At 38.3% G+C, this 15,129-nt stretch overlaps 1 protein-coding gene across 1 annotated transcript; it reads left to right on the forward strand.

The window, feature by feature from the left end:
- The first annotated feature begins 5,592 nt into the window (after positions 1-5,592).
- On the forward strand, positions 5,593-12,852 carry LOC144453648 (uncharacterized). The gene is made up of 2 exons (XM_078144977.1): positions 5,593-12,301; positions 12,718-12,852. Exon 1 carries the CDS (start codon positions 5,593-5,595, stop codon positions 11,683-11,685), a length of 6,093 nt encoding a protein of 2,030 aa, XP_078001103.1. The 3' UTR covers positions 11,686-12,301; positions 12,718-12,852.
- The last annotated feature ends 2,277 nt before the right edge of the window (positions 12,853-15,129 follow it).

Consider the following 15,129-nt stretch of genomic DNA (forward strand, 5'->3'; position numbering starts at 1 on the left):
AACATTGAACCCACAACTGTAGGTAACAAGAAACTGTTCATTTTTGCCAGTCTAGGGTGTTCATTTTTTCCCTAGACCGAGGTTGCCTACTCCGTGTACTAGAAGTGTTATTGTAATTAGACAACATCTTAAATATGCCAGCTTAATGTAATTAATTTGTCAATGAGGGGGCCAAATCATTTATGATTGCTACAGCTCAGAATTTTGCATTCCGACAATTGATGTGTGTAGGATCAACATTCTAAAGGTTTTGCACTTACGGAAGGCATTTAGTTAATAGATTCTTGTTTTGTACGATCAAACAGGCCGAGCGAACAATTTTCGTCAATTGGGTTTGGAGATAAACGAATGTGGTGACATGGAACTGAAACATTTACATGTAATGGCTATCAACCATTGTAGGCCAATAAGAATATGTCATTCAAAATTATGATTTTCGTTTTACCTTAATAACCATATTCAATATACAAAGACGCTGTGTGAATTCTTGAAAAAAAATTACGTCGCCAAGTTTGTAGAAGCTATACTAGAGTTAGACGCTTACATTTTCTTGTTTTAATGGAATTTAAAAATAGTGTTATGTTGTAAAGGAATTTAATATCCCGATAAAAACGTGCGATAACGTTGTGTGGCTAATCACACATTTAGAAGTCAGCGGTAGAACTACTATCCAACTCAAACCGAGCCATGATCCCATATAATCGGTACTTTTTGTATTTCTATTACAGTTTTGATTTGATCTTCTGTAACTACCTACTTCAGTTTTTGGACGATGACGAAACTAAGCAGTTTGCTGCTAGCGCCCTCACTTGGCTCAAGGAAGATGGGCACCTCTTCACACGAGATGACACTGAAGGTTAGAGTAAATCATCAACTTTCCCGTCACTGTGTTTTATGTTTACGTTATTTTTGGGAGTATAGCACACCCAGGGAGTAGGCCTCAGAGTTGTCTGATGATCGCACTATGCGTGAAACTCCGAGTTACAACAAAGAAAGAGTTCCAGTACTACCAAAACTATTACGCTCTGCCACTGCGGTATAGAGCACTGTCTTAGCAGTTTGATACTCACCGAGTTATATATATATATATATATATATATATATATATATATATATATATATATATATATATATATATATATATATAACTCGGTGAGTATCAATCTGCTAAGACAGTGCTCTATACCGCAGTGGCAGAGCGTAATAGTTTTGGTAGTACTGGAACTCTTTCTTTGTTGTAACTTTACACTGAGGTTCTAAATATAAATAATATCATATATATATGTTAATATATTCAATAACCCATGACCTCTATAATGCTCTATAATACTAATGTCCAATATGACGTGATGATTGCAAATTACTAACTATTATGTCTTATCAGTTTATGGTGATTGTGAGTTTGATGAGTGTGTAGACGTTGTCATTCACACATTGTGGATATTTTTACAAGCCCTTCCTTAAGCTGAATATGCATGAAAAAATAGCTATTGTCCTCTGTTTGTGCTTGTCTTCAATGTGGTTCTCTGATTGGCAGATATTTATATCCCTGAGCTGCAGAGATGAACTTTGCTAGACCTCGGATGTTCCATCCTCGATAGCGATGTTCGGTCATGTGTCGTATTGTATCGGAAGAACATCCGAGGTCGAGCAGCTAGACTAGCTCCGTTATATAGTAACACTTCATTCGATGTATTGTCTTTTCGACCAGAGTTCATGATACCCGATTTGGAAGTGCCATGTCCTCGTATTAATCGTACTTTATCCGAATACAAGGACATCTTTACTAATACATGCATTCCTGGTGACAACAGAGATGAGAGTTATCAGTTGTCGTTGGTTACGATGACGCAAGTAGAGTCTATAATGAAGGTAAGATTTTGGTGAGCATTTAAGTGGTTTTCGGGGGGAGGGGGATTATATTTCTTATTACACTTTGTGCAACTATAAAAAATTTGCAATATGAGTTGCCGTCACAAACCTCAGCCTGTCGTTTTTATACAAGAAAATGCAACAAACACGTATCTATTAACTAATATCATCATACAATACTCTACAAGGAGAGTTGAAAAAGTTATAGTACTGTGCAGAAAAATATAGTTTTTATTTTGTTTTCGCGATTTTCCGGATTTATAATATTATATTCTTATTATATTCTTATATTTTCTATAAAGTTTTGAATATTACCATCATAACTATTGTTTCCTCTGACTATTTTTCCCTATTTCCTATCGTTATCACTGTCTTATCAGAGTTGACCAACTTTGTATTAATTAGTAGATTGCTAATCCTAGAACAAGCTCACGGGCTATTGGCCAAATTAACACTTTACACATTGAGTGTAAACATCTACTGATCCGACTATTGGTAGTACATGGATTCACCAATTTTCATATTACCAATATTAATTCATTTGATATTTTCGAGCTTTAGTTTCAAGTTTCATATTAATTGAACATTTTGTTGTCAAATAAATGCTCTGGTGAGTGAATGATGTGTTTTGATGCTCTCCAGGCCAGTCAATCACGGACCTTAAAAATAGAGCCAATGGCCTTGTAGTATTTAGCTGTTGTTATGGGCGTGGTCCTGTTACTAGGAATATTTGCATACATTTTTAGAATCTTTATTAATGTGCCTGCCCTTCCCACTTTTGCAATATAACCCATCATTTAGCTGTTGCTATGGGCATGCTCCTGTTGCTATAGGCATATTTTACATATATATATTTTGATCTGTATACACTTACTACCCAACCCTGTGGTCTTTGTAATATGCATCGTTTCACTGTTGCTAAGGGCATGGTCATGGTTGCTAGGGCCAATGGTGTCATAATGTTTTCAACAATAACTGCAGAATAACCCCTTCAGAAATATCCCCACCAAGTTTCAACCTCACCATGCAGTTTCAAGATATAAGTTTTTGACCAAAAATTGACATTTTTAGACCTAATGTGCATATTGCTGATGGAATCATTGCGTTGTGAATACAGCTTCATGTACACATGCCAAGATGCTTCCCATTAAATTTCAGCCCAATCTGCTCGATAGTTTTGGAATTATATATTTTGACCAAAAAAAAAACACATTTGTATACCTATTTGCATATCACTGATGGAATCATCATGGTATCAACAATTCTTACTCTAAACACCACTAAGAAAATTCCCATTAAATTTCAACCTAATCTGCCCAGTTGTTTTTTTAAGTTGAGAGAAGTTTTTTCTTTACCACAAATCACATGTATTTACCCAAATCAGGTATCCGTTGTAAGATCATTTTGATTTTAACAATTTCCCTATCAGACACCCAAGGTAATATACCCACCAAATATTATGGCAATTGGTCCAGCGGTTTTTGACTTTAAGTTGTTTACACACACACACACACACACACACACACACACACACACACACACACACACACACACACACACACATGACAATAGAACCTAAGAAGTTCAGTCGTGCTAAAAACAACATATTTCAGTCTACGTGAAATATAAACTGCATAGCATAGAGTGTAGGGTTGGTTTAAGGAGCAAACGCAATACAGCAGAAGAAGATAAGCTTTGCAGTACTAAAGTCAGAATGGATACAGTTCTTGATTGTGTCTGTCTCTTGCAGAGGGTGAGTAATATACATTGTAATACAATAGTTGCACGTGTAAGCATGATATAGTTAGCATGTAGTGACAATCACGATATAATGGATGGTTTTGTTTTGTCTATCAAAATTATGATAGGGACGCACGCTGTCTTTGATGTAGTGTTTTTATTAAATTCCACTCTGCAAGATATAGCCACTTGCAACAAATGTATGTATATAATTCTAAACCACCCTCTGCAAGCAGGGGTGAACAAATCCACTGGTCCTGGGTCCGGGACTAGTGATTTTTTTTGGGCGGACCAGTACCTTACTGTTAATAACTATGTTAAAAAGTTGTCTGAATATACAGATTCATAGGCAAGATTTAATGTTTCATATTAGCGGGACCTGGGACCACTAATTCTTTCAGGAGGACCACTGGATTTTTGAAGGCACTGGTCCGGGGACCACCAGTTCACAAAATGATTTGTTCACCCCTGGCAAGAGACAGACGCAAGCAACAACTGTATCCATGCTGACTTTTGTTCTGCACAGCTTTCTTTCTTCTGCTGCTGTACATTTCAGGGCAAGGGTTCATGTAATTAGATAGAAACTCAATATCTACATAACCCATAATACACAGTTTGTAAGTTTAATCGAAGTATCTCTTATTTTCTGTTTAAATTTGCAGGTCTGGGGCAAGGAAACCGATTTCTATTTTATTTATCAAAAATCCCGGCTGTAGAAAAACTTATTTCAGCACTGAAACCAATCCCAGAATACATAAGGGTTTCTGGAATTGTAATAGTGTGACGTCTTTAGAGTAACATTTGGGATAAACAAAGTATCTCTGGTGGTAATTGTAATAGTGTGACGTCTTCAGAGTAACATTTGGGATAAACAAAGTATCTCTGGTGGTAATTGTAATAGTGTGACGTCTTCAGAGTAACATTTGGGATAAACAAAGTATCTCTGGTGGTGTACAGAATACAAATAAGTATTAATCGAAATGAAATCAATTATATTGTTTCGATACGCTGATAATTAAGTCGTTGTTGTAGCTTAAATTTTGCTAGATGTAGGTTGAGGGCGCTCGCACATGCGCATGGGAAGGAAACAAAGTTTTGAAGTGTGCCTTTTGGGCCAACGTGTGTGGGAAGAAATATTCCACATTATTACTTGACTACAGACGAGTTAACCCCGATAACAGAGGTTCGTACTTACTTTAGACCTTTGTGAAACACTTTTAGGTATTTTGAATGTAAATGATCGACTTTTAGATCTGTTTTGTTGCAAGTTATCATTGCCGCTACCATCGATTGTCATCGTCACATGTTTGCACCGGATGTGAATTTTACCATCGCGAGATACAGAATATTGAAGGACTTTGACTTTGATATTAGACCTTGCGAGATATCTTATGAATAGTTGTAAGTTCTTATCATGTTTGTGAGTACTATTACTGTTCTAGAACTCCTGTAAGTACACATAACTTAATAACAGTGTTAAAGTATTGGAGTCGATTTCTCATTCCTGTCAATAGGTGGCGCTATTCACCTAAGTTATTACTAGAGATTTGAAGTGTTGTATTTTGTATTTACAAGTGTTATTTATTGTGTTATTTTCAGTTTACGTGTCTGCGACATAGTGTGCCACAGTGTGTGATTACGTTTCATTACGTGATTATAAGCATTCAAGTATGACAAGTCTACAGTAAATAAAGTTTCAAGTTACTGTGAAACCAAGGTGTCAATTATTGTCGATGCTACTACATAGTAAACTCTGCGGTGGAATAACTCGAAGATAAGAAGAGAGAGTAAACCGTTGATATAATGTGAAACTGTAAGAAGATACATCAAACTCTCAATATATGTTCCAAGAAAACAAGGTAACTCAAGACTCAACCAGATGTTTGGGTGTATACTCAACGTGAGAAGAAAAGAAAGAAGTGAACTCCTCTAAACAACAGGTGTGTCAATACTTAATTGCACAACAGAAGTTTATCAGCCATGGCAGGTATAGAACCAGATGAGTCTATTGTAACGATGCGTGAAAGAAGGCAAGTAGCCTACGACCAGGCAGTAAGGGAGCTTGAAGATATTATTGAAGCTCTGAACAATTTGTTAAGGGTGCATGGTAGTAAAGCACAGGTTTTAGAACATCACAAGCAGTTTCTAAGACTTTATGATCAATATCTCACTGCTGAGAATGACTTGTATTACTGTCTTTCTGAGCATGACCAAGGTTTCTACAGTCTCATGTTTGCTGGCAGACGTAGTTATGTGAGGGAAATGCAAACATCTGTCGAGAATTATTTTGGCCGTTGTATAGACCCAGAAGACAGTGCATCCCAAACTAGTGTCAAGACCAGTAAATCGAAGTCCAGTAGAGGCTCCAGATATTCTACAACATCATTGTTGCGGCTACAAGAGGAACAGAAGCAGGCAGAAATTAATGTACGTAAGTCAGCTTTAGAAGAAAAACTCCGGTTAGACATTCAAGGCAAAAGGCTTGAAATGGAATTAGAAATGTCAAGACTACAACTGGGGAAATTGGAAGAAGAGTTCAAACTAAAGCAGGAAATGGCTGTCAGTAATGCCCGCACACAAGTCTTGGAGCGTTTTGAAGAAAATGTAAATGGTAGCTGTCTTGACACTCAAATCACAAGGCCTGAGTCAATCAAGCATAGAGTTGATGTAGAACCCAAGTCAAGTGGTATCAAGTTACTACCCGAGTCAAGGAGGCAACCAGTAGACACTACAGCTGAAGTAAGAGATTATGTTTATTCATTGCCTGAGCCAAGTCAGCCTAGAACAAAGACAAGAAGTCCGCAAATGGAGACTTTACAGCAACCTGAAGGAGTACAATCTCACCTTGTTAGCGGATTCAGCAGATACAGTAGACCAGATGAACACAGTAATTATACAATTCGAGCTCCAGAGACAATACCCATGTCAATTGATCGTCCTGTTGGTAATGGTACTGTCCAGCGTCCAGAAGTACCTGTGTCAACACAACCAGTATCTTCAGTAGTTCAGCATGCAGGTACACAGAACATAGGTGAAATGACTGCACGTTGTATTACAAAGGAACTTAGAAAACCACAGGTTGAGTTGAGTAAATTTGGAGGAAATCCCATGGACTTTCCTAGATTTCTACGCCAGTTCACTACCAGGATAGTAGCCTACACAGATTCTGATGATGAAAGAATGAGCTACTTAGAACAATATACGACAGGCGAAGCACATAAGATCATATTGGGTTACTCACACTTGAATAGTGACATTGGCTATTCCAAGGCTATGGAAGAACTGAAAACCAGATATGGAGATCCAGAAGTTGTTGCTGCTGCATACATTAAGAAGGCCTTAAATTGGCCAGCAATCAAATCAGATGATGCTAAAGCACTCGATGATTATGCAGTGTTTCTCATGGAGTGTCAATATGCTGTTGGCACTGTAGATGCTGGCAAGGTACTAGAATACGCAGACAACATTAGACAGATAGTAAAGAAGCTTCCATTCTGGCTACATGACAAGTGGAGGAATATTGTCCAAAACAATAGAGATCAAGATGAAGCTGTGCAGTTCAAACATTTGGTCGATTTTGTTCGTAGAGAAGCAAGGAAAGCTACTGATCCTATGTATGGAAGAGATATGCTTGTTTCAGAGACAAAGAGAGTATTTAATACATCAGGAAAGCAGTTCAGAGGTAAACAGGCTGGAGGAAAGGTTTTGGCAACCAATGTGGAATCTTGTAATGCCAGTTCGCTGTATAAGGATGGTAAACAAGCATCATCAGGAACTGATCAGAACAAAACCAGCAAGAAATTCGCCTTCGATAAACCATGTGGTTATTGCAGTGACTCTGGACATGTATTGAATTCATGTCTAAACTTTGTAAGTAAACCCGCAAGGTATAGGTCAGACTTTGTCAAGTCCAAGGGACTTTGCTATGGATGCCTCAAGCAGGGACATCTGATAAGACAATGCAGAGCCAGATTATCTTGTGATAGGTGTAATGAGAAACACCCAACTATACTTCATGACGAGGACCGAGCTCACAAGAGTTCAGTGGAAATCAGCGATACTGCCAAGTCACAGCAAGGGGTTTCCATTAATTCCAATACCTGTATGGACAGAACTGTACTAGACAAGGCACAGTGTTCAATGGGGGCCGGCGACAGTGGAGAATGCACCATGGCCATTGTACCAGTCGTAGTCAGAGCCCGGAATAACATAGCTGTTGAGACATATGCGTTCTTAGATACAGGAAGCAATGTCAGCTTTTGTACTGAAGGCCTAGCCAAGCAGCTTGGGGTGACTGGACGGAAAATGACAGTTAAGCTAGACACTATGGGGTCACCACAATGTCTCACAACTCACCAGATCAATGAATTGATGGTTAGCGATTTGGATGGTCATGACTGCGTTAGTTTGCCACCACTGTACACCAAAGAGAGGATCCCTGTGACAAGTAAACACATCCCAACACAGAAGGACATTGAAAGATGGGATCACTTAAAAGGGATTGCTGTACCTACATTAAATGCTGACATTGGTCTGTTAATTGGAAATAATGTTCCTGATGCCTACACTCCAAAGGTTATCAAAACTGGACCTCGAGGGAGTCCATATGCAGCCAAAACAGCCATTGGATGGATCTTGTGGAAAGTAATCAGAGATAAGGAAGATCTTCATAGTAATTTGGCAGTCAACAGGGTAGACGTAACAGTCTTGGAGGAAAGTCGTCAGTTGGAGCAACTAGTCAGAAATGCAATAAATTTAGATTTCCCAGAGCGGTGCGTAGACACCAGGAAGGAGCCTTCCAGGGAAGATCAGCTGTTCAAAGAGAAGATGACCAAGTCAATCAGATTCCAAGGTGGTCATTATTCTATGGACTTGCCCTTCCGAGATGAAAGTGTATTGTTGCCAGATAACAGAGATTTAGCACTGAATCGACTGCATTCACTCCGAAGAAGAATGGTAAAGGACTATAAGTTCTTCACAGACTATAGAGACTTCATGAACAAACTGTTAGTCAGTGGATATGCTACGACGGTTAGTGAAGATGGTGTTCAAGATGACACTTCCCAGAGTGGTAAAGTCTGGTATATACCACACCACGGCGTATACCATCCCAGAAAACCACAGAAAATAAGAGTTGTATTTGATTGTTCAGCCAAGTGTAAGGGTGTGTCGCTGAATGATACACTGCTGTCAGGACCCAACTTGACCAATACCATTGTGAATGTTTTGTTGAGATTCAGACAGGGGCCTGTGGCTATAATGGCCGATATCGAAAGTATGTTTCATCAGGTCAAGGTTTCAGATCATCATACAGACTGTCTGAGATTTCTCTGGTGGCCAGATGGCGACTTCACCAGGGAGCCAGATGAGTACAAAATGGTTGCACACTTGTTTGGAGCAGTGTCGTCACCAGCATGTGCAAACATTGCACTTCACCAGACTGCAATAGACAACAAGCAGGACTTTAACTCTGAAGTAGTTGACGGTATCTTCAGGAATTTCTATGTTGATGATTTCTTGAAGTCCATTGATACTGATGAGAAGGGCATTGTAATGGCCAAGGACACAAGAGAACTCTGCCAGAAGGGTGGATTTCGTTTAACAAAGTGGATCAGCACAAGTAAGGCTGTTAACAACTCCATACCTGTAGAGGAGAGGGCCAAGACACTCCTATACGACCTTGATCAACATGACCAGCAGATAGAGAGAGCTCTAGGAGTAGTGTGGTCAGTCGACACAGATACCTTTGGTTTTAAGATAAACCTGAAGGATGGACCATACACTAGAAGAGGTATTCTATCCAAGATTAGCACAATCTTTGACCCGTTGGGCATTGCTGCTCCATTTGTATTGCCAGCCAGGATACTATTACAGTCTCTTTGCAAGCAGAATATTGGATGGGACGAACCTATAGGTGGAGATGACCTTAAGAAATGGCGGCAGTGGGTAGAAGACATCCCTTACATAGAACAGCTCACAGTTCCAAGGAGTCTACAACCTAGAGGTGTCCAGATCACTTCCTGTCAACTTCATATGTTTTCCGATGCTAGTGACAAGGGCTATGGGATTGCAGCTTTTACCCGACTTAGTGACAACAGAGGACAAGTGCACTGTAATCTGTTGATGGGAAAGGCCAGAGTCGCACCATTGAAAAGGATCACAATACCCAGGATGGAATTGACAGCGGCGAGCATATCAGTAAAGTTTGCTCATATGATCACAAAGGAAATGGACTACCAGTTCGATAAGATTATCTATTGGACAGATAGTATGTCAGTGTTACGCTATATCAATAATAACACTAGCAGGTTTCATACCTTTGTGGCAAATCGTCTCACTACCATACATGAGGGATCATCACCAGAGCAGTGGAGGTATGTAAACACCAAACTGAATGTGGCTGACATAGCTTCGAGAGGACTACAGGTCAAGGACGAAAAGATGACCAAACAGTGGTTATATGGACCAGCGTTCCTAAAGATGGATGAGTCACAATGGCCTAAGACAGAGTTGTGCAGAAATCTGCCTGCTGATGACCCAGAAGTAAAAGGGGTTGCAGCAAGCACCATGAAGGAAGAATCCCATACAACAATGGACAAGTTGTTAAGCAGATATTCAAGCTGGGAAAGGCTGAAAACTACAGTAGCTTGGATTCTACGACTGAAGGAGAATCTGAAGAAACAGATGAATAGAGCTGAGAGAAATACTCACAATGATAGTCAGAAGCCAGACTACTTAACAGCAGCAGACATGAGGGCAGCTGAGATGTCCATAGTCACATATGCGCAGGAAAGACATTTTTCAGATATCAGTAAGGACTGTGAACATAGGTTCATGAAATTAGACCCAGTTAAAGACAGTAATGGAGTTGTTAGGGTTGGAGGAAGACTGTCACGAGCAGCAATTCCCATGGAAACAAAACACCCAATTCTCTTGCCAGAAGACTCACCAATTACTGAGCTAATATTAGAAGACATCCATCGACATACAGGACATATGGGAAGTAACATCACTTTGACAAAGCTGCGTGAACGATATTGGATTCCTAAAGCCAGTGTCAAGATCAGAAGTATTATTGCTAAGTGTGTTGTTTGTAAGCGCTATAGAGCCAAGCTGATGACACAAAAGATGGCTGATCTACCAGAGCAGAGACTGATTATTGGAGAACCACCATTCTCACAGTCTGGAGTCGACTATTTTGGTCCATTTGAGATTAAGCGGGGGCGCAGCACAGTCAAACGCTATGGAGTGTTGTTTACTTGTTTTTCTATCAGAGCAGTTCATATTGAGGTTGCTCATAGCCTCAACACCGATTCATGTATAAACGCAATAAGAAGATTTGCTGCTAGAAGAGGTCCTGTTCGTAAGTTGAGGTCTGATAATGGTACTAATTTGATAGGAGCAAAACGTGAGCTTAGGGAGGAGATAGAGAAATGGAACCAGTCAAGAATGCACTCCAGTTTGCGCCAAGAAGACATAGAATGGGAATTTAACCCACCATATGCTTCCCACCATGGAGGAGTTTGGGAAAGGATGATACGATCAGTACGGAAGATTCTATATGGCTTATTAAGAGAGCAGAATACTCGTTTAGATGATGAGGGACTACAAACCCTGATGTGCGAAGTTGAGGCAGTAATCAACAGTAGACCAATCACCAGAGTATCGAATGATACTACAGACCCTCAAGCACTAACACCTAATCACCTTCTATTGTTACAGTCAGGACAGGTACCACCACCTGGAGTATTTCAGAAGGAAGACAACTTTGCTAGGAGGAGGTGGCGGCAAATTCAACACTTAGCCAATGTATTCTGGAGAAGATGGAGCAAGGAGTATCTGACACGCCTGCAGGAACGTCAGAAATGGGTGAATCCTGAGAGAAATATTGAAAAGAATGACATAGTGTTAGTTGCAGACAACTCTCCAAGAAATCAGTGGCAAATGGGGAGAGTGGTTGATGTATTTCCGGATGAGAAAGGATTGGTCAGGATTGCACGAGTCAAAATGGGATCATCTGTTTTGGAACGCCCTATTACTAAATTGTGTGTTATCCTGGAAGCTGACATTTGAACTGTATTATAAGCAAGAAGTGACTATTATTGTTGCAGAACAGATTGTAACGTACTAATCTATTTGATCATCTATGAAGAGGAATTAATGTGAAAAGGGACTGTTCATATGTCATCGTACATACTAGGGACTGTTGACAGCATTTTTCGTGGACTGTTGATTTTCAGAAAATGTGGACGCAAAGAATTTTTAGATTCTTAAAGCCATAATTATTTAGTTGTGTTTATGGACTGATTATAGAACTTGTAGTATTAGGCTGCATTTGACTTCGTAAATTTGCATGTGAGTAGTTTCATGGTTTGAAATTTAGTGATTGATAGGACCATTGAGATAATTTCTCGTGAACTTTTCAGAGCAACACCTGGTGCTACGTAAAGCGGTTTTCAAAACTAGTGTATTGAAATAAGTTAGTTCTAATTACTTCGAGTATACCTCTGCGTAATTAGGGGGGCCGGGATGTTGTAGCTTAAATTTTGCTAGATGTAGGTTGAGGGCGCTCGCACATGCGCATGGGAAGGAAACAAAGTTTTGAAGTGTGCCTTTTGGGCCAACGTGTGTGGGAAGAAATATTCCACATTATTACTTGACTACAGACGAGTTAACCCCGATAACAGAGGTTCGTACTTACTTTAGACCTTTGTGAAACACTTTTAGGTATTTTGAATGTAAATGATCGACTTTTAGATCTGTTTTGTTGCAAGTTATCATTGCCGCTACCATCGATTGTCATCGTCACATGTTTGCACCGGATGTGAATTTTACCATCGCGAGATACAGAATATTGAAGGACTTTGACTTTGATATTAGACCTTGCGAGATATCTTATGAATAGTTGTAAGTTCTTATCATGTTTGTGAGTACTATTACTGTTCTAGAACTCCTGTAAGTACACATAACTTAATAACAGTGTTAAAGTATTGGAGTCGATTTCTCATTCCTGTCAATAGGTGGCGCTATTCACCTAAGTTATTACTAGAGATTTGAAGTGTTGTATTTTGTATTTACAAGTGTTATTTATTGTGTTATTTTCAGTTTACGTGTCTGCGACATAGTGTGCCACAGTGTGTGATTACGTTTCATTACGTGATTATAAGCATTCAAGTATGACAAGTCTACAGTAAATAAAGTTTCAAGTTACTGTGAAACCAAGGTGTCAATTATTGTCGATGCTACTACAGTCGTGGTTTCTGAGACAGCAAATGGTCTACAAAATTGTATGAATAAATTAGATGACTACTGAGATACTTGAAATATAAATATAAACAAGATTGATTTTTAACAAAGGTAATCAGCTCAAAAATGTAAACAATTACTAACGTCAAAGACTTTTATCGAGGTACAATTTTCATTCCAAATGGTAAATTTAACCTATGTTGAAAAATAGAACAATGAAGGCTTGTCAATCCATTCTTAGTAAAAAAAAATGATTTCACCTAGGTTGTGCTTAAAATTATTTGATCAGCTAATAAACCATATTTTAAAGTATATTGCGGGAGTCTTGGCATATGAGTTATCAATTAATAATAGTTTAAAACAAGGATGTAATCAATTCTGTGTAGCTTTATTTGAAAAGTAAGTAAATTGACACCAAATATTGGGTTAAGGGGTGCATTAAGTAGACTTCCTTTACAAATTGATGCTACTGTAAGGATTTGGGAAAGAATCAATTACCAGATAATCATATTTTACATGAATCAACAGATATTAATTTAGATTGGGTGATTTATAAAAAAGAAAAGTTCTGGGAAAGAAATTTATGTCAAAAGACAAACGATTTAGAGCTAAAAGAAAAAGACAAATTCAATTAAAATATAATTATATAAGGAAATGGGCAAGTGATTTAATAAGTGGACAAGGATTTTATTTTTACGAATTTGTTGAAATATTATTATAGATTTTGAAAGTGTTCATAATTTAGAAATTGGGTGAAGGAGGAGAAGATTTCCAAAAATTTTTTTTGATTTAAGACTTTGTAAAAGATTTAATTTAGGTTTAGTAGATGATGAGTCCAAACTGTCAAGTTCATTATGTTCAAATGTTAAGTTTATTTAATGAGTGTGGAATAAATTATAATAAAGTAGATAAACATTTTAGTTTCATTAAGATTACGACAAATCATCTCATCCTAGCAGAGTTTTCAATTTTAAAAATAAATAAATTCTTTATTCAATTTTCAGCGAATTGATTGACATGTATTGTACTTTTGTTGGTTTACCATAATGTATGCACCGAAGTTATAGTTGTGTAATAAATTCACTGTTTAATTCTGTTTATCCAACATACTCTGTGTATTACGTGGTTTTATTTTAGTTCCCTAAATGCTGAGAGAGAGAGAGAGAGAGAGAGAGAGAGAGAGAGAGAGAGAGAGAGAGAGAGAGAGAGAGAGAGAGAGAGAGAGAGAGGGAGAGGGGGAGAGACTCTGGTTTAACGACAACCTAGGTAAACCCTTCCCATTTGTTATTACTCTTAGACTATCAATCACATTACTAGGTGGATGCTAAAGAGTGGTTATATCATCTCTTGAAACTATGAATATAATATAAATGACGTCACTGTATTTAAATTCTAGGTGATTGATACTGCAACTGTTAAATGCTTATGTAACGATTAATATCCCTAAATGTGATAGAATTCACAGCTTTTGAATTTTGTCTGGCCTTATGGGATGTCACCAGTTGTAACTAAGAGTTTCATCAAATGTTTATTCACTATTAATCCCTGTTGATGGGGGTGGGGGACGAACATGCATTTCTTAACATATTTTCACGTTGTAAGGATATTGACGCACATATATGGGCAACCAATACAGAGTCCAAAGCTTATAAATTATTATTCTTAAGACGTCCCTTGGCATGGAGAGCTATTTATCAAATATTGACAGCCCGCATCTACGAAATGTACTTTGTAATTCAGAATTTTTGCTCATAACTTGCACATAGAAACAGGCAGGAGATGTAATACACAGAGAGACCAGAGATTGTGTGAAGACGAATACCACTGCTTACTTTGTTGTCCCCTGTACACAGACATATGAAAGATATACATTCCAGCATTTTATTATAGACAACTACATTGTGACAAAATTGTAACACTCATGAAGACCAATAACATACACACACAAAGAAATCTCGCCATGTATCTTTATTTAGTATTTCGATTTCGTGAAAGAAACAGCATTTACTTTCTATTTGAGATGAGGCATTCCTTCACTCTCTGATGCACTGATGTATTAAGGCGAGAAGACTCAACAATCAAAATTCTTTTCTGCCATTATGGGAGGCATTCAGTTTACATCTAGTTATTTCCCATACTAGTTCTGAAACTGATTAATCCTATTTCTCCCAATCCGTACTTACATTTACTTGGGCGAAAGAGGGTTAACAAAAAGGCAATGTTTCACCCTTTTCAACATTTTTGTCAAGCAATATCTTAAGACTCCATACT

Source organism: Glandiceps talaboti, chromosome 2 (genome assembly GCF_964340395.1).
Source record: "Glandiceps talaboti chromosome 2, keGlaTala1.1, whole genome shotgun sequence".
Lineage (NCBI taxonomy): Eukaryota > Metazoa > Hemichordata > Enteropneusta > Spengelidae > Glandiceps > Glandiceps talaboti.

Bases quoted from the DNA above. Each gene is read 5' to 3' on its own strand.
- LOC144453648 (XM_078144977.1), top strand. From the start codon at position 5,593: ATGGCAGGTATAGAACCAGATGAGTCTATTGTAACGATGCGTGAAAGA.